At 46.1% G+C, this 19621-nt stretch overlaps 1 protein-coding gene across 2 annotated transcripts in view; it reads right to left on the reverse strand.

The window, feature by feature from the left end:
• USP30 (ubiquitin specific peptidase 30) overlaps positions 1 to 16970 on the reverse strand; it is a 28009-nt gene extending 11039 nt beyond the window's left edge. The window contains exons 1-7 of one of the 2 annotated variants that reach the window (XM_024741524.1): positions 16795 to 16953; positions 13936 to 14045; positions 12610 to 12792; positions 6824 to 6927; positions 2290 to 2388; positions 1497 to 1539; positions 299 to 393 (exon numbers count right to left, since the gene is read on the reverse strand). In XM_024741524.1, coding sequence (XP_024597292.1) covers positions 299 to 393; positions 1497 to 1539; positions 2290 to 2388; positions 6824 to 6927; positions 12610 to 12792; positions 13936 to 14045; positions 16795 to 16877 — 717 coding nt within the window. In that variant the 5' untranslated portion in view covers positions 16878 to 16953. Of the gene's footprint in view, positions 1 to 298; positions 394 to 1496; positions 1543 to 2289; positions 2389 to 6823; positions 6928 to 12609; positions 12793 to 13935; positions 14046 to 16794 lie in introns of both variants that reach the window. The other variant, XM_024741523.1, reaches the window with a different exon arrangement.
• Positions 16971 to 19621: the final 2651 nt, after the last annotated feature.

Genomic DNA, 19621 nt, shown 5'->3' on the forward strand with positions numbered 1-19621 from the left:
TGCTTTGGATCTTTTTTTAATTTTTTTTTTTTTTTTTTTTTTTTTGCGGTACGCGGGCCTCTCACTGTTGTGGCCTCTCCCGTTGCGGAGCACAGGTTCTGGAGGCGCAGGCCCAGCGGCCATGGCTCACGGGCCCAGCCGCTCCACGGCATGTGGGATCTTCCCGGACCGGGGCATGAACCCGTGTCCCCTGCATCGCCAGGCGGACTCTCAACCACTGCGCCACCAGGGAAGCCCCATGAATCTTAACTTAAATAAAACCTTGCCAGAAAATATCAAGTATTGGTATAGTATTTACCTGGTGCTCACAGTGTTTGCAGACCATGTTACTAGTAAGTCTTCCATGAAAAGGATGCTGGGACTTCCAGTGGCTGGATGTGGGATGAGGTGACCCTGGAATACAGAACACCTTTGGATAGGCCACCTCTAGCCCTCTGGCACCAACCTCAAAATTCACCCCCTTCTTAGTATGTGGTAGACACACCTTCTTTAGAAAAAAAAAAAAAAAGTTCCTGAAAAGGACACTGAAAGAGGTTCCCTTATTGAAATCCATCAAAAACACAACCAGTTCCCTTCACAGGAGAATTTACACAGGTCCTTAAATGTGGTTTCTATATAATAGGTACAGCCACATTTAAAAAGAAATGTGTTTGATAATGTCTTTTTACAAACATTGTTTCAAATGTTTGAGATGTCACAAGAATGATACCACTGGTGAACATTCCATAAAGTGAGATAAACTTCTGAAATCATCAGAATAAGCAAGTTCTGAAAAACGCGAGCTTTGCGGGGGATAGGATGGGGGCTAGCGGAATAAACACAGCAGTGTGGTGTGCTAGTCGGAACCACGGGCTCCAGGTCAGGCCAGCCTGGGCCGGGTCCTGGCTTTGCTTATTAGCCACGTGACCAGGGCCAGAGACTTCATCCCGGTAAGCCTCAGTTTGCTGGAAATGGGGATAATTATGACGCCACTATCCTCCATACCGCCAACTCCACAGAGCTGTTGGGAGGCTTAAATGAGATATTACAGTGCCTGGACCCAAAAGAGAATTGTTCTCATTACTACCAGTGTGCGAAGGAATTGATATGTCATTTTTTTTAAGTGTTAAGAAAACAATAATTTCCTTCCAAGGAGGAAGGGATCATTTGCAGGAATAGTTGGCCAAAGTGTAAATGCTGAGGACACAGCAGTTTCCGCTTATTAAGTGCACCAGAGGACCAATTCAAGAAGGTAAAGAAAAACCCTAGTTTGAGGGAGAAATAAGTCCGCTCAGAGGAAACTGAGCAGGGCTCGGGTGTGATGGAGCAATTGAAAATGTTCACCAGGGGGACAGTTTAAAACTGTTCCCAAAACACAGGTTCCTTTCAAGTACACACACTCCAAGTCAGAATGGGTGTCACCAGAAAAACATTATTTTTAGAAAACATAAAGCAAATTATTGTCATTTCTAAAAAGTACACATCTCACGTGTTACAGTTCAATGGAAAATGACTACCTCTGGTGTGGCAGGTGATCTGTCTGGGAGTCATTTCTGACTGCTGCTGTAGGGGACGAAAAAGAGAGAGGCTGAAAACCCTACTGCAATCTCTCTGATCACCCACCCTCACCCCACTCCTAAATCTCACAAGTTTCTGTGCTGACTGCACAGTTCAAAATCAACTTTATTTATTTACATATTTCTTTACTTTTAGGCCATGCCGCTCGGCACGTGGGATCTTAGCTCCCCGACCAGGGATCAAACCCGAGCCCTCTGCCTTAGGAGCATGGAGGCTTAACCACTGGACCACCAGGGAAGTCCCTCAAAGTCAACTTTAAACCAAGCTTCCTAAAAGGGGCCTTAATTATGCTCTCTGGTTGGTTACTGTACCTGTTCCTTCACCAAATGCAATTGAACATACTGCCTCTCCGGAATACTCCCCCACTTTTACTAATTAACTTTTATCAACTCCCTAACATTTATAATGTGCCAGAGAAATAAGATTCATTTAGCATTCCTGTGGCTCCTTGTTCTCCTGTATTAAATAGGGGTGGGGGGAAATACATTCTTTCATCTCAAGCCCAACACAGATTGCAGCAGGGAATCGTTTTTAAGAGCTCGACATCCCTAACCAAAGTCACCAACTGCCAAGTGTGACGTTTAAGACCCTCCCCCAGCCTCATCCCACTACTGGGTTTTTATCGAATCTTACTTTTGAGTTTAAAGTTACACGAAAATTACATTTGTATTCCCTGTACCTGTTCGATATGCACAGACCGCATTCATTGTATCGAGAGTGTTAATGGTTTACCTCTAGGGAATGCACGTCAAACAGATGTGTGACCCGGGGCTGGTGGTCCCGCTCATCCTCCAAAGACGAGGTAATGACATGGAATAACTCATGAGCGTCCTGTCAAAGGGCAAAGCATTCTTCAGAGTGGCCCGAAGAGGCCACGGCAACGTCAGAACCACCCCTGTGTGGACCACCAGGAAGACCCCCTATGGCTAAGGTGGGCAGAATTTGCTTCCCACCATCTCAAGGCCCAGTGCGTTAAATGGAAATGGTTACATCCTAGACATTTTCACCAGTAAAGGCCCTCAAGTGAGAGGCCCAAGGAGAGAGAGAAGGAACGAATGCTGGGTGGGCAGGCTTCACGCTGATCCAAGCCATCTCTGAGCCTGTTTTAGCTTTGCTGAGAGGGCTCTGACCTCTGCTCTACCTGACTACTGTTTTGTTTTCACTGTGGTAGAACACTCATCCAATTTAAGCTTTTTAAGTGTACAGCTCATTGGCACTAAGCACATTCACACTTGTGCTACCATCACCACCGTCCATCTTCAGAACTCTTTTCGTCTTCCCAAATGGAAACTCCACGCCCACTAAACACTAACTCCCCAATCCCCCGCACCCCTCGGCACCCACTGTTCTACTCTGCTGTCTATGAATTCCGCGTATCCTCAGATAAGCGGAATCATACAGCATCTGTCCTTTTGTGACTGACTTGTTTCACTCAGCACCATATGCCGATTCATCTATGGCGTAGCACAGAATTTCCTTCCTTTCAAAGGCTGAGTAATACTCCACTATGCACACCTATCACATCTTGTTTATCCATCAGCCATCGATGGGCAGGTGAGCTGCTTCCGCCTTTCAGCTGTCGTGAATGATGCAGCTGTGAACCGGGCTACACAAAATATCTGAGTCCCTGCTTTCAGCTCTTACGGGCGTACACCCAGAGCAGAATTGCTGCCTCATGTGGCAGGGGACTATTTTTTAAGGATCAACTCAAACGCCCCTCTCCCCAAAAGCCAAAGCCACCCCGACTCTCCTGGGATGGGCAGCCCGTCCCCCCTGAACTCTGATGCGGCTGATACTCATTGGGCTGCCACTCTTGGCTCCGTCCACAGTCACCAGAGCGATCTGTTTCTAAAGGCAAATGACTTTTCTCTTCTGCTTTCAACCTCCCGATGGCCTCCACTGCTGCAGTGAACGGCTCCCTTCTTAGCTGGCTGGCCAGCCCTGACACGCCCCGGCCCTAGAACCTTCTCCCCCCCCCGCCGCGCCCCAGCCCCCAGCCTTCTCTTGCTCCCTGAATGTGCCAAGCCGGCTCCCACCTCAGACCTGGGTCTTTCCCGCGCCCGGGTCTTCACGCCTTCACGCGGCCGCCTCTCTCTCATCCTTCAGGGCTCCTCAGGGAACCCTCCGTCACCAGCCCTCCCTGACCTAACCTCACCCCCGGCCATTCAGCAGCGGCCCCGCAGGCTCTCCCTCCAAACCACCCGCTGAATCCCTGAGGTCTCTCCACTGCCCTGCCTCAGCCCCAGCCTGAGCTGGACCCTCCCCGGCCTGGGTGTCTGCACGCCGCCAGCTTTCTTCTCTGCTCCCGTCCTGCCCCCCTGCACCCCTCCTGTACACAGAGGCCGGCGTGGTCCTGTTCACATGTTAGGTCGGGCCAAAGCGGTCCCCTGCCAATGCTCCGAGTGGCTCCCCCTGCACGCAGAGCAGAAGCCCAGCTCCAGCCCTCGGCCTCCCAGGCCCTGCAGTCCCCACAGCCCCCTCTCCTCCACTGCTTGCCCTGCCCTTCCTGCCCTTCTCAACTCTGTGTCCTTGCAGCTGCTCGAGGCTTTTGCCCCAACTCTGCTCCTCCGGCTGGCACGCTGCGCCCACAGCACCCCGGGCCTCGCTCCTCTTTAGACTCCAGGTCTCAGCTGAAACCTCAGGTCTCTAGAGAAGCCGCCCCCTCTAAAGGAGTCCCCTTGCCGCTTTCCTCTCACCGCCCGTCCTCCCGCACTTTCTCATATCACCTTCTTAGCACATGTTAAAGTTACCTGTGAATGGTCTGCAGCCCCACCCTCACTACACCCCGAGCTCCTTGAGCACAGGGCCCCTGCAAGTCACGCTTGATACTACCACCCAGCGCCCTCAGCAGGCCCTTCCCGAGGTCGGCGTTCAATAAGCATTTGTTGCACATATAAATGAATCCCCTCTGAGGCTGTGACCAGCAGTTGGCGAGAGAGTGATGGAGAGTCCAAGGTAAGTAAGGCAAGGCTCTTGCCCTCAGGGACTCACAACCCAGACATGGCAGGGGCAGACATGGCAGCCTTGCTACTATCTAGCAGTGCAATGCTATGGCCCTGTTATGACCAGTGAGCCCTGGACATGGAGCTGAGGGAGGATCATCTCTTCCTGCAAGGCTCGGGGAGCCTTGACAGACCAGGCATCTGGGCCAGCCCATGAAGCATGAGCAAGGGTTCACCACAGAGAAAAATCCCAAGACAGGATGGAGTCGGATCCAAAACCTATTCTGTCACCGTCAGCCATGTGATTACTTGGCCTTGAGAAAAGGAACGGTATCGCAGAAGAGCTGAAGAGCAGCCACTTTAGCGCCAGACTGGCTTGAATCCTGGCTCTGTCACTCAAATAGCTGTGTGACTTTGGGCAAGTCACTTGACTGCTCTGAACCTCAGTGTTCTCATCTGTAAAATGGGGATAGTAACAGTAACTCCTTACAGGGCTGTGGTGAGGATTCAATCAGATAATTCACATACCTGGCCCAAAGCACCCCACAGCTCTAGCTTTAGACACTGAAAAGTGGTTGGATGACCAGATCATTAATAGTGAAGGTGTGGACAAGGCCCCATGCTAGATGCTCTGGGTACCTTCAAAGAGGAACAGAACCAGAGACAGACATGCTTTCTCCTTCCCATACATACTACGGCACTCTGCGGCTCAGTGTCAGACACTGGAAATACTCCCCAGGAGCAAATGGGACTTAAGTGGGTCCTTGACAGAAGAGCAGGACTTAGAAAAGGAATGTGGGCAAAGAATGTCGCCTGTCATATCAGTAAACAAAGGACGTTGCTGGCCACCAAAGCATCAGCTCCTGCAGCCGCCCCCTACTGTGTCCTCTGAGGGGATTCAAGATGGAGAAAAGCAGGATACCGGCTCTAGACAGCTAAGGGGCATCTCGAAGGAATGATTTCAATGAACTCAGACACTTGCATCTTCCCTCACACAGAAAAATGCTAAATTCATTTACTTGACATGTCTGTTTTTTCTTTAATTAACAGTAATCTTCTTTTGTTCTGACTACCTGTTTTTGTTTTTGTTGATTTTGCAAACACTTGATATATCCTGCTCCTCCCTTACCTCTTGCGAGCAGTCCCTCAGAGCTATCTGAGAGGCTGCCTCCCGGGCTTAAGTCCTCAGGACATCTGTCAAATAAAACCTAATTCTCAACTTTGAGGTTGTGCATTTTTTTTTCAGCTGACAGGTATCTGATGTTAAGGACTAAATCTCAGTCACTGTCTCAGTTTAGAGAAATGTAAAATGTAGCTAAATAATTCCAGTTACCAGAGGAGGATTTAAAAAGTATTCTCTAAATGGAAAAATATTTCAACATATAATGGATCAATTGAGAAGCACTGTTAAGAAAGTATAGGATACTCTCAACGTCGTGTTTAAGAAGTAACACATACATGGCTTCAGATGGAAGTGGAAACAGAGATCATCTCTAAAGAAGAGGGGAGAGAGGAAGCCTTCCCGCCTCACTTCTCCATTTTTACATGCCTCCTGCTTCAGCCCCACAGTTTTGGGAGCCCAGGGGCTCTGGTCCAGGGGCTCCCTGGGGGAGGCAGAAGCAGCCAACCCAACGCTGGCCAGGGCCAGCCTGGAAATGTGGCGGCGGGGATGGACCGCCGGAAGTGTACACCAACGGAAGTGGAAGTTTTGGTCCCTAGAGCTTCACTCTCTCAGCCTCAGCCTCGTCCTCTGGGGAAGAGGAGGAGGGTGGCCAGTACCAAAGAAGACAAGGAAGCTGTAGTCGTGGAAAAGGGGGGTGGGAGTGGCTGGAGGAAGGCCCTGGGACTGCATATGACAGCTGCTCAAGGTTTGCGGCCACTTTAAGCCAGCCTCCGAAGACTGATTTTTTTTTTTAATGAAGGTATAGTCTAAAAGAGAGTCTCACCCAAACCTCTGAGCCTCTAAGGTAAAGCCACCTGCTTCTCTCGAATAGGCCCCAGATGTCCCCACCATCCACTGAAATGCAAAGTCACTCAGGAACTAAAAAGCTTTTCCCTCTTTGGCAGCTGTGTGCTCACGCTCTATCCTGTGAACCTTCCCTCTCCCCTGATTGCGAGAGCAGGAATAAAGTTCACAATCTGGTCTCGGGACACTAAGGCTGTCTAAAATGTCACAGAAATGTCCACGCAGGCCAGACAACAGCAAGGTCAATGCTGGCGTTTATTCTTCCCGCTGCAGCAATGCAGCTGTTTCTGGAGCTCAGGCCCCACCTCATTAGTGGGAAAGATTCTCCAAGGAAACCTGCTTTGAATGTTGTGTTCACCTGCTCTTCAAACGAAGAGATCTGCCATCTGTACATTCTTAAGACGTCCAACAAGCAGCTTGCATCCAAGACCTCTTCATCAGTGACTTCTTGGCAGGATAAAGCTGGCAACAAAAAAGGTAGCACAGTTATTAAGTGAACCAGCATGACAACGAACCAGAAAAGCTGCACAGCACAACGTGTCAAAGCTAATTAATAATGTAAGGACTGTAAAATTCACCTTGGAATTGTATCTCTTTCATTATTCTTCCTTGTAGTCTTACCCAATGCTTAGTACGCTAGTAGACACTTCGTGTTTGTCGAATGAATGTAATTTTTCATGAGCCTGCACCATTTAAATGAAGTAACTGACTTTCAGATATCTGAATTACTATCATCAATATAAATTTACTGTTGCAAGATTTGTAGTGAATAAAATGATTTTAACTCACAACTCTGAGGGACAGGAGGGCCTTTAAACAACAACCTGGTCCAACCCTACACTCACTGCCCTAACTCCTCTCTACAGGACTCTCTCCTGTGGCCGTAAGGCCTTCTCTTGGATTTGTTTGCATTTGAGTTTCTGATTATCACTGCAAAGCATCAAGCTCTATGAGGCAGCCTGAAATGGTCTTCTGAGTGGTTTACTTTTCAATCAAGGTAGAATCAAGCCTAATAGACAAAAATAAAAGTCTGATGGGCTTATGAATTTATATTACAATTACATCTAGATGGGGGTTGGCAAACTTTTTCTGTAAGGGGTCAGCTAGTAAACATTTTAGGCTTTGCAGGTGTCTGTAGCAACTACTCATCTCTGCCCATGTAGCACAAAAAGCAGCCACAGACGACAGATAAGTAATATTACATGTTACATATTACATAAATAATATGTAATATTACATATTACATAGATAATATGTAAACAAATGACCGTGGCTGTGTTTCAATAAAACTTTATTCACAAAAACAGGCGGTGGGACTTCCCTGGTGGTGCAGTGGTTAAGAATCCGCCTGCCAATGCAGGGGACATGGGTTCGAGCCCCGGTCCGGGAAGATCCCACATGCCACGGAACAACTAAGCCCGTGAGCCACAACTACTGAAGTCCGCGCACCTAGAGCCTGCACTCCACAACGAGAAGCCACTGCAACGAGAAGCCCGCGCACTGCAACTAAGAGTAGCCCCCGCTCGCCGCAACTATAGAAAGCCCATGCGCAGCAACAAAGACCCAATGCAGCCAAAAATAAATAAATAAAGTTATTTTTAAAAAAAACAGGCGGTAGGCCAAATTTGGCCCAAGGGCCATAGCTTGTTAATTCCTGATCTTGACCACCCCCCGTCCCACAGCATATTATTATGGACCAGTATATCACACTGGGCCAGTACTGCTAGTGCAGAGGAGACAAAAATACAGGAGCCTGCCCTCTCAATGCAGTTTCTGGGAGCTCAGTGATTCTCCAGATAAACTAAGCCAGCCTGTTTCTCCTCCTTGATTTGCAGTCAGGGAACTTGAGAGATAGCTCTGAATACTTCAGACTCTGACTCTGGAGGGTCTGAACACTGCCAACGCCACCCCTCTCAGAACATGGCTGGTGCCGTGGGTGGTGACCTGCGGTGGAGAAGCACCAGCGTTGGCAGCCAGTAGCCAGTCATCAGTGCAAATAAACCCTGAGGTCAGACCTTTACCCTCCAGTATGAAGGAGACCCGTCAGGAGAGGTCCTGTTCCTTCCTTCTTCCTCCTACATTCCGAGGCAGCCCTTCTGTTAGCTTTTACCCTCCCAAGGAAAATCTGAATGTCCCCTTCAGCCCAATTTTGCGTAAAATGCTGTGTGGCAACGTGGCAATGTCTACGAATTTTCATATCCTACAATCCAGCAGTATGACTTTCCCAGGATCTACCTCAGGGAAAGAGGTGCCTATCTGCACGATGGGCATGTACAAGGATGTTCACTGCAGCCTGTTTATGTAGACAAGGCACCGGAAGCAAATGGCTAATTAAACCGGGATATCTTGCGATGATGGATGCTATGCAGCTGTAAAGGTGTGTGACGTTTGTAAATCACATGTTTGATAAGGGCTTGAGTCCCAAAATATATAAGGAACTCCTAAAACTCAACAACAACAAAAATACAGAAAACCAAATTAAAAAATGGACAAAAGATCTGCGTAGACGTTTCATAAAAAAAAAACACAAAAACTCCTAGAAATGGCCAATAAACACATGAAAAGATGCTCAACATAACCTATGATTAGGGAAATGCAAATCAAGACCACAATGAGATATCACTTTCACACTCATCAAAAAGACAAGGGGCTTCCCTGGTGGCGCAGTGGTTCAGAGTCCGCCTGCCAATGCAGGGGACATGGGTTCATGCCCCGGTCCGGGAAGAACCCACATGCCGTGGAGCGGGCTGGGCCCGTGAGCCATGGCCGCTGAGCCTGCGCGTCCAGAGCCTGTGCTCCGCAACGGGAGAGGCCACAACAGTGTGAGGCCCGCGTACCGCAAAAAAAAAAAAAAAGCCAATAACAAGTGCTGGTGAGGATGTGGAGAGCTGGAACATCTGTGCACTGCTGGTGGGAATGTAACATGCCAAGGCTGCTGTGGAATGCGGTATGGTGATTCCTCAAAATAGTAAACAGAATTACCATTTGATCCAGCAATTCCACTTCTGGGTCTACACCCCCCAAAGTTAAAAGCCCGGGCTTGAACAGATATCTGTACACCAGTCTCCACAGCAGCATTATTCACAATGGCCAAAAGGTGGAAACAACCCAAGCATCCACTGACCTATAAATGGATAAACAAAATGTAGTGTGTATATACATACATATACACACACAGCGGAATATTACTCACATCCAGCCTTAAAAAGGAGTGAAATTCTGACACATGCTACAATGTGGATGAACCTCAAGGACATTATGCTAAGTGAAACAAACCAGACATAGAAGGACAAATATTGTATGATTCCACTTAAATAGGGTACATAGTCAAACTCATAGAGACAGAGAATAGAATAGTAGTTACCAGGGTCTGGGGGTAGTGGAAACTGGAAAGTTATTGTTTAATGGATACAGAGTTGCAACATGGGAAGATGCAAGCTTTCCGGAGATGAATAGTGGTCACGGTTGCACAACAATGTGAATATACTTAATACTACAGAGCTGTTTACTTGAAAATGGTTATGGTGGTAAGTTTTACATTATGAATATTTTACCTCAAATATTTATTTTTTTTTTATTTATTTATTTATTTTATTTTTGGCTGCATGTGGCCTTCGTTTCTGCGCACGGGCTTTCTCTAGTTGTGGAGAGCGGGGGCTACTCTTCGTTGCGGTGCGCGGGTTTCTCATCACAGTGGCTTCTCTTGTTGCGGAGCACGGGCTCTAGGCACGCGGGCTTCAGTAGTTGTGGTGCACAGGCTTAGTTGCTCTGTGGCATGTGGGATCTTTCCGGACCAGGGCTCGAACCCGTGTCCCCTGCATTGGCAGGCAGATTCTTAATCACTGCGCCACCAGGGAAGCCCCTTCACCTCAATTTTTAAAAATGGGCAAAGGATATGAGTTGGCAGTTCACAGAAGACAAAATACATGAGACCAGTAAACTCACAAAAGGAAAAAAAAAACGGTGAATGAGGCAGAGCTACAAGTAATGAAATGGCCATTTTTCTAATACATATCATGTTATTTGGTCATGAAAAAACAAACAAAACAATATATCATTTCCGTGGGTATTTAGAAACATAGTTAAATGCACAGAAAGTGGATTGGAAGGTTACACTTATCTTTTACTTTTGGGAAGGAAGGAAGGGAGCGGGTAGTGATAAAGAGAATTTTAGCCTTATTTGTAATGCTTTAATTTTTCAACAAGAAGAATTTACTCATGAATTACTTATATAATGAAAAACTATTTCTAAAAACCAAAATAAAAGACACTGAGAAGCAGAAGCAGAGAAGGAAGAATATAATGGGAGGACAACACCTAACCCTACATTATGACACCTATGTGGACGTGTCAGTTCTTCACACAGTCTTTGGGATGGTATGTTTTTTTTTTCAACAGGGCAGTAAAAGAAATTACTTTCAAGTTGCCTCTTTTTTTTTTTTTTCAAGTTGCCTCTTATACAGAAGAGCAGAACTTACTTTTCATACAGGTTTCTGTGTCAAGCTGAGATCATACCTCAGTGAAGCAATATTTAGCTGAGTGTTTTTAAAATCCAATTTTTTTTCTGACTATGTAATACACACTTATTATTGAAAGTTTTTTTTTTCATGTTTTTAAACTGTCACCTGCACCATGCCAAAATAGCCATGGCTAACATTTTGGCTTTTTCTGTCCAGCCTTTATCTGTGGAAATTTTTGCGTTGGCTGAAGTAAAATTATACCGTATTTCGTACCCCACTCTTTCAAACTTAATAGGATAGCCTATGCCCTCTCCCAAATTAAAAACAAAACAAACATTTCATAACGATGATTCTTAATGGCTCTGCAACATTCCACTGATTGCTTAATCATTCTACTGCTGGATAACCATATTCTTTCCTTTTCCCCCCATTACCACTAGGTGTTGGAGATCTTTGCACATATAGTCGGCCATCCATACCCACTGGTTCAGCATCCTCAGATTCAACCAAGGATTGAAAATACTAAGGAAGGGAATTCCCTGGCGGTCCACTGGTTAAGACTCCGTGCTTCCACTGCCAGGGGCCCAGGTTCAGTTCCCAGTCGGGGAACTAAGATCCCGCTGCACAGTGCAGCCCCCAAAAAAGAAAATACTCAGGAAAACAAATTCCAGAAAGCTCCCCAAAGCAAAATTTGAATTTGCCAGGCACCGGCAACTATTGACATAGCATTTACATTGGATCAGGTATTATAAGTAGCATAGAGATGATTTAAAGCTTATGGGAGGATGTACATAGGTTATACACAAACACTACACCATTTCATATAAGGGACTTGAGCATCTGCAGATTTTGGTATCTGCGTGTGGGGTTGTCCAGATGCTACAGGAGGAAACCCAGCTCTACAGTCAAAAAAAGCGGTTTCAAAATGAAGTTAGATTGGTGGCTTCCTAAAACCTTTACCAAGCCCGTGTACACTGTGACTCTCCAAGCTCGGGGCCAGTATTGGGCCATTCCCACACTTGTTTGCCCTGAGAACTCCACTGCAGGCTAGTGTAGATCATCGTCCACCAATTACTTGGTCAAACGGTACTCAACATTTTGCAAGCTATTACTATGTGGTTCCACTGTTTTCCAGAAAGGCTGCCCCAAGTTACACCACCACCAGCATTTATGAACATGTCACCCAACAGCTAGCTGGTCAGGATTGTGGATTTTCCAATCTTTGCTGACAGGCCAAAAAACGGTACCTCACTATTATGTTATTTGTATTTCTTTGATGATGGCCAAATTGCTTATTTTGTTTGTTAGATGCATTCTGTATCTATCTCAGTACAGTCTGTATTATGTCTTTTGTGAATTACCTTATTTCCTAGGCTAAGACACTTTTTGTTTTTAAACTTTGATGTTTGTGAAACCAGGGTACTTCCTACAGTCAAAATGCTTAAATGGAAGTGGATTTTTCTCCTTCCCTAAAAAGCTGTTACTAAACTGACAAGTTTTAAAACAAACGATTACAGCTTTGATTTAAAAAAAAACACCTGTCTCTAACTATTGGGCCCTTAGTGCTTTTATCATAATGATAGGTATGATCTTCTTCTACATAAAGGCTATTAACCTTTTGTCTGCCATCTGGGCTGCTGCTCTGAAAATGCACAGCACGCCCTTTACATTTCCAGGTAGGTACCTTTCAAGAGATGCAACAGTGTCAAGGACAAGCGCTGGTGTTGGGGGGACTCCTCCTGACCCCTGGTGTACTGTGTGGTGAACTCTTCCAGCCACTTGATGAAGGTGGGGCAGGCAGACAGGCCTTGCAGCAGGGAGTTCATGAAGCAGGTGTTCCCCAGGTTGACAAGGCCAGGCACAAGCCCTAAAAAAGTGGGGGGAACAAGAGAACAGCGCATCGCATTGGACCATCTCCTTTATCTTCTCCCATTTGGGACCCAGAATTCCTGCACCGTGGCCTTGGATTGAAAACCCCTACCTCAGAAAGTCCTCATCCACACAGAGCTGGGGGCCAGGCATCCTGTCCTAGCCGAGGCCCAGTCCTACCACTGCTCCTTCAGGAGACCGTAAGCCGCAGAAGGACAAGTCCGGGCCGCGCGTGACTACTGAAATGCACCAGAGTGTCTGGCACAGCCTGGTTTCCATTGAATGTTCAGAAACACTTAGTAACCTCTCTCTCTCTTTCTCTCCCTCACTCTCTCTCTTCTTTGTTAAGAAAGCAATGTTTCTCACAACAGAAGAAAACAATTGTTCTGTTCCTGTTCCCCAGGACAATGATTTTGTTCTTATAATCAGTGGGAAAGACACCACTACTGCCATTCTGATCAGTCCTTCTGCAAAGAGATCAACAAAATCTGACATACTTCCCTCTTCCGCTGAAATTAAAAAACAAAAACAAACAAAAAAAACTTCTTATTATGAGAGTTCTCAAACATGCACAAAAGAAGCGTAGATATCTAATGAACCCCGGTTACAAACATCCCCAGAATTAACAGTGATCGACATTTTGCTACACCTGTCCCTTTTATGTATTTATTTATTTTGGCTGAATTTTAATCCATATAAGTAGAGCAACATTGACAAAGGGGGGCATTTTTAAAAATAAGGAAATAGATTTTTGTGTTAGTGAAGAAACAAACTTGAAACATTTACTAGTGACTAGCAGCTATTCAGTGAAAGCACAAAGGCGTCACTCGATTAGGCAGCTGTACAACTGGAAACACAATGGCCATAGCAACGAGAACACTTAGACAACCAAGCCACTTGAAATTTTTCATTACGAAGCATGTCTCAAACTCATGACCTTAGTGCGGGTGAAATATAAATCTTTTTACTACGGGGTATAACATAATGAGTCATTAAAATTAACTTCTGTTTAAAAGAAGGTACTACTGACAAAATTGAAGATACAAGAGAACCAAAAATGTCTTCCCCTTTCCGTACTGTTTTTAAACAATAAGAGTTTGGGTCCAGTCTATAGACCATGATCCAAAGGCTTCATTCTTACCTTTTCTACGCTTCTTTCTTTCTGTAATGGGACCCCAAATAACGTAGATTCCTGCTGCTAGCGCAGCGGCAATTCCACCTATAACACCCCAGTTCTTCATGAGTTTATATCTAAAAAAGAAAATGTTTACTGTCTTTCCTCATCACAAATGCAATATGTGTATATACAGGTACAGGTACACAGAAATAACATTTCATCAAAATAACCACTGGCCTGCCAAATACCTAGCTTTCAGATTAAAGTAATATACAGTATAGGATTATGTCTTGAAAATCACACATTTAGACATTAGGATTTGAAACCTAAGTCAGAGCACAACCTCCCCAGAGCGCCACCGGCCAGGGCTTTCCTCCTGCCCTGCCTCTCATTCTGCTGCCATACCGGCCACCACCCCGGCCACAGCCAAGCTCCCACCCCAGGGCCTCTGCACTGCGCTCCCTCTGCCTCAGATGCTGTTTCCCCAGGTCCCACTGCTTGGCTCACTCCCTCCCCATCCCTTCACTTCTAACAAACTACTAGAACCTGCACTCGTGGCCCTTTTACCCAGTTCTATGTTTTCTTTTTACCACAGAGCTCACCACCTTCCAACCTAACTTTCATTTATTCACCACGTTTATTTTCGGTCTCCCGCAACTGAAATGCAAAGTCCCCACGGGCAGGGATCTTTGTTTTACACACTAACATATCCCAAGTGTTTCCAAGTATTTAGATCACATAGTAGGTTCTTGATAATACTTATTGAATGATTGGGACCTGGAGAAATATAGAAATGGATTTATCTTTTAGGTTATTAAACGGGGTAAGGGAGAGGCATACAATAGTATAAAAGATCTTCTAAATATTTATTATATTACAGTTTTCTTCATTTGAGGCTTGACTCGAATACTGAAGTTATTCTTTTACTACAAATAAAGAAATTTCACCAGTAACTTAAAACACTGTCTTCATACACAGTTATGTATTTCCACTAAATAAGGCAACCAATATATGTACCTACATATATCTGTGTAATATATACCTATATATATGTGTTAGCTACATATATGTGTGTGTGTGTGTTTAAAATATTCTTATCCCCATGTGTGGATCATGTGAATATTGTTTTGACCTCAACTCAGTCAACATTAACTCAGGGAAGAGCCACTGGTAATACTAGTAACTCTGTCTACAACCACCAACATTTTTCCAATGTCATGGCTGATGTGATACACAACTGATGACTGAATTTCAGATAAATCTTTGTTCTCCCAAGACAGTGTCGGTAGAATGTGCACAGAACTTGGTTAAGAAAGTGGAATTCCATAATCTGGTTCACTTCTGGTTCTGCTATTCCCTATGGTGTCACTGCACCTTCTAAGCCTCAGCTTCCTCATCTGTACAATGGGGACAACTGTGAGACCCACCTTACAGAATTATTGTAAAGACTGAATAAGTGCTAATGCATGGGGTGCACAGTAAGAGCTTAACAAATATTAGCTGCTGCAATTATCAAGTATTATAGTCTCAGCTTCATTCATGAAAGTTATTCTTGAAGTTTCTTAATGCAACATTGTGCTGATTTTTACACAATAGGTATATTCACGTGAGGCCACGTGGATCTGAACTCATGTCTGTTGGGCTGCCAAGTCTGTGCTTCAAACCAGGAAGCTCATGGGGAAATTGAAGGACAGAATGTCAAAAGGATGGGAGAGAGGGCCTGCCTAGGTCCTAAGTAGGGCATGGATAAAAAACCCAGGGCCAACTCTGGAAACTCCACAACACGAGGAGAGTAGTGGGGCCTGGGAGTGAAAAGATCTGGCTTCTCCCCGCAGCTCTGCTATCAGCTCAGCTGTAGGACCACAGGCATGGCCACTGCAAGGCCCGTGTCCCAACTACAGAATGGGGGCACTGGACAGGATCGCCACTGAGGACTTCCAACCCCGGGATGATAAGCTCTTTAGACTGCTCCAGTTCCAGAGGGAGGAAGCTGACCTGAGCAATGGGTCTCAGTCATTTAGGGTCACGAAGGGGGCTTGGGGGCAGGGACGGAGCCACACTGCTCAGCTCTGAAGCCTAGAGCCCGAGGGAGGGTGGATAAGACAAGGGACATAGGGACACTGACAGGGTTGAGAACCCGTACTATTGGGGGTCCTAGCAGGAATGTGGGATCTTAACAGGACTGGGAGCCTTAACAGGTTAAGGGGTCCTGATTGGTTTAGGTGCCCTTGCAAGATAAGAAGCCACTAATTAGATTAGGGACCCATACAGACTAAGGGATCCCTGGCAAAAGTGTGTGTGGGGGTGTGTGTGACAGGAAGACGGGTACTGACAAAGTGCGGGTGGGGGGCGCTAGCAAGCCCGGGGCACTTTACAGGGTTGTGAGAACCATGGCAGGACTGGGGAGCTTGACAGGTTGGAGAACCCTAGCAGGCCAGGTACTGACATGACTAGGGAGCCCAGAAGGATTGGGGGTATCTTGAAAGGATGAAGGGGTACGGTAAAGCCTGCGAGGCGCTGAGAGCTCCGAGGGGGCCATTGACAAGGCTGAGGATCCCTGCAAATTCTGCGGACAATGACAGGATTACAGGAGGCACTGGCAGGCGGAGGAGGGGGGTGGAGGGGGCAGTGATAAAACTGGGAGCGCCAGCACAATTGGGGAGTGCCGACAGGATCGCCGTTGCCTGGAGGCCCTGGAGGCCCGTCGCCCTTCCCGTCCCAAGGCCTGGGCCTCCAACACTTCGGGACGCAGAAACCTCTGGAATGCTCACTCCGGCCCCTGGGGACCCTTACTGGGGCGTGAAAGGGCCGCCACAGGCCAGCCTCGGTACCCTGGTTCCTCTGGTCCCGGCCTCCCCGGCCGTCCCGCCCCCCAAAGCTCACCTGACTGCCGCCCCGGTCCGTAGGAATCGTTGGATGGCCCTGTCGGCCGCGGTCATCGCCGCCTCAGCCCGGCAGCTCAGCATCGCGGCTGCGCGGGAGGCCTGCCGCCACCCCCGCCGCGATCTCCGCGGCCGGACCCAGGGCTCCGGGGGCTCCCAACACGGCGGAACCCGCGGCCAAAGTCCCAGCTCCTCCGGGGAAGGTACACAGAAGGACGGGCTCCCTGAAGAAACGGAAGTGGTTCTCGCCGGAGGACTGGAGTCGACGGACCACCGCCTTGTTTTTCCTTTTCCCCCTTAGTCACGGGCGTCTTCGGCGGTTACTAAGGGAGACCGTGCGGCCCGGGGTCGTTTGGTTTTCAAGTTTTGCTCGGGCCCTGTTCATAGTTACACATATCCCATTTGCAGAAGGGGCCCTGGGTCATTTTTATTTTTCGGTGTAAAGAGGGCGACCCCCGCCTGAAAACGGGACCACAACTTGGCCACCGTTAGTTATAATTGTCGTCGGAGTGGAAATGGATCGCAGAGGAAGGGCCTTTAATGGGCATGTGGCACATCTCTGACGACACCTATAGAGAAACCGAGACCTTTAATAATAGCCACCAAACTTATTGTTTACTTAAATGCATTGCTAAGTACGTCACATGCATTATTCATATTCAGTCTTAACAGTTTTTACATCCCAGGAAATACAAGAAATTTAGAGAAAAAGTCTTTTGACACAACTGGTAAGTGGTGGAAACAAGTTTGGCAGGCAAGTCTGTGTGTCTCCAGAATAACAGTGTCCGATAGAAATATATGGAAGTAAACATTTTAAATTTTCTAGTAGCCACATTAAAGTGAAAAACAACAGATAAAATTAATTTTATCAATATCTTTTACTTGACCCAATGTGTCCAAAATATTGTCATTTATATGGAAAAATTATTAATGAGATAATTTACATTCTTCTTCTGTACTAAGTACTTCTCAATTTGAACCAGCCGTTTTTCATGTACTCTATAGTCACAAGTGGCCAGCAGCAGCTACTGCACTGGACAGCACTGGAGCCAGAGAGGATTTGCCCTCCCTTTTAATCACTTCCCCCAACTCCAGAGCAAGTAGTTGCAACTGCTTTAGTAAGGAAATCAAAGTTCTAGCTCAGTGGTTCTGAGTTTTTGGTCTCAGGACCCCTTTATACGCTTATAAATTATAGAGAGTTTTGTTTAAGTGGATTATACCTAACTATACTTATACTATTAAAAATTAAAATTGAGGAATATGGAGAATCCTGACTCATACACTGGGTTTCACACTTGCCTTGCTGTAAACATAATAATTGAAACCGCTTGCCAAACACTTGCTAGCAGCTAGATCCCTGTGCTAAGTACCTACGTGCACTGGCCTATTTCATCCTCTCCACAACCCCACCAAGTAGGTTCTATTAAAATCTCCACTTCTGGGGCTTCCCTGGTGGTGCAGTGGTTGAGAATCTGCCTGCCAATGCAGGGAACACGGGTTTGAGCCCTGGTCCGGGAAGATCCCACATGCTGCAGAACAACTAAGCCCGTGTGCCACAACTACTGAAGCCCGCGTGCCTAGACCCTGTGCACCGCAACAAGAGAAACCACCGCAATGAGAAGCCCGCGCACCGCAATGAAGAGTAGCCCTTGCTCGCCACAACTAGAGAAAGCCCACGCACAGCAACGAAGACCCAACACAGCCAAAAATAAAAACAAATAATTTTTAAAAAAGATGACTTGCTAGAAAGTTGTGTTACATGTGCATAAAGTATTAAAAAAAAAATCTCCACTTCACAGAATAGGAAAGCCCAGAGAAGTAAAATGACTTGGCCAAGGTCACACAACTGGTTTGTGACCAGACAGGATGTCAGGCAGATCTGTGTGGATCTAAGGTCTGTGTCTTAGGCTGGACACTTCTGCCTCAGACTAGAGTCCATCAAGATGGGACCATTACTACCCCACACTATGATCAGTATTCCACATTGTGTTGGTTTCAAGTACCCACTTGGGCACATGGTCTTGATTCCAGCTGGGGTAGTTAGGAAGGAAGCATAACTGGTTCTTACACCTTTGAAAAGATGCTCCACCTTACTTGGTAATGAAAGAAATGCAAATTAAAACTCCAATCAGAAAACATTTTTTTCCACCCATCAGATTGACAAAGCATGAAAAATACAATACACAGTGATGGTAAGTATATGGGGAAACAGACACTCTTGGGCATCCCTGTGGGAGAGTAAATGGGTGCCATCTTCACCCTGGGCAATTTGGACAATTTACAAAAATGACAAATCTGCATACTCTGTGACCTACATATTTATCACACACACATAAGAATAAAGATATTTATTGCAGCATTGCTGCTAATAATAAAAGACTAGAAGCATGTAAATACCTAGAAAAATTATAGTAATCCCGTGTAGTGGAGTACTATGTGCTATGAAAATAATGCACCAGCTCTTGTGTACTAATAAGGGAGATTCTAAGATGTGTTGTTAAGGGAAAACAGTAAGGTGCAGGGCAATGGAAGAGAATGCTATTATTTGTGTGAGAATAAGATTAAGTGCTTATAAATATAGAGATAATTAAGAGACTGGGGACACTGCTGGCCTCTGGTAAGGGAACTGTGTGACTGAGGCCACCTTTTGTCCTTTGAGAATTTTGTGCTATGTGCATGCATTATTATTCAAAAAATAATTAAAATTTTTCAACTTGAAAAGCATCATCAAAACACAGGGGAAATATAGCATCAACATTGTTACTCCTTCTGGTAAAAAATGCTCATTAGAAGCTCATTAAAAGTGAAAAAACAGGCCACCTAATAGG

The sequence above is a fragment of the Neophocaena asiaeorientalis genome, unplaced genomic scaffold (assembly GCF_003031525.2).
Source record: "Neophocaena asiaeorientalis asiaeorientalis breed wild unplaced genomic scaffold, Neophocaena_asiaeorientalis_V1.1 scaffold648, whole genome shotgun sequence".
NCBI lineage: Eukaryota > Metazoa > Chordata > Mammalia > Artiodactyla > Phocoenidae > Neophocaena > Neophocaena asiaeorientalis.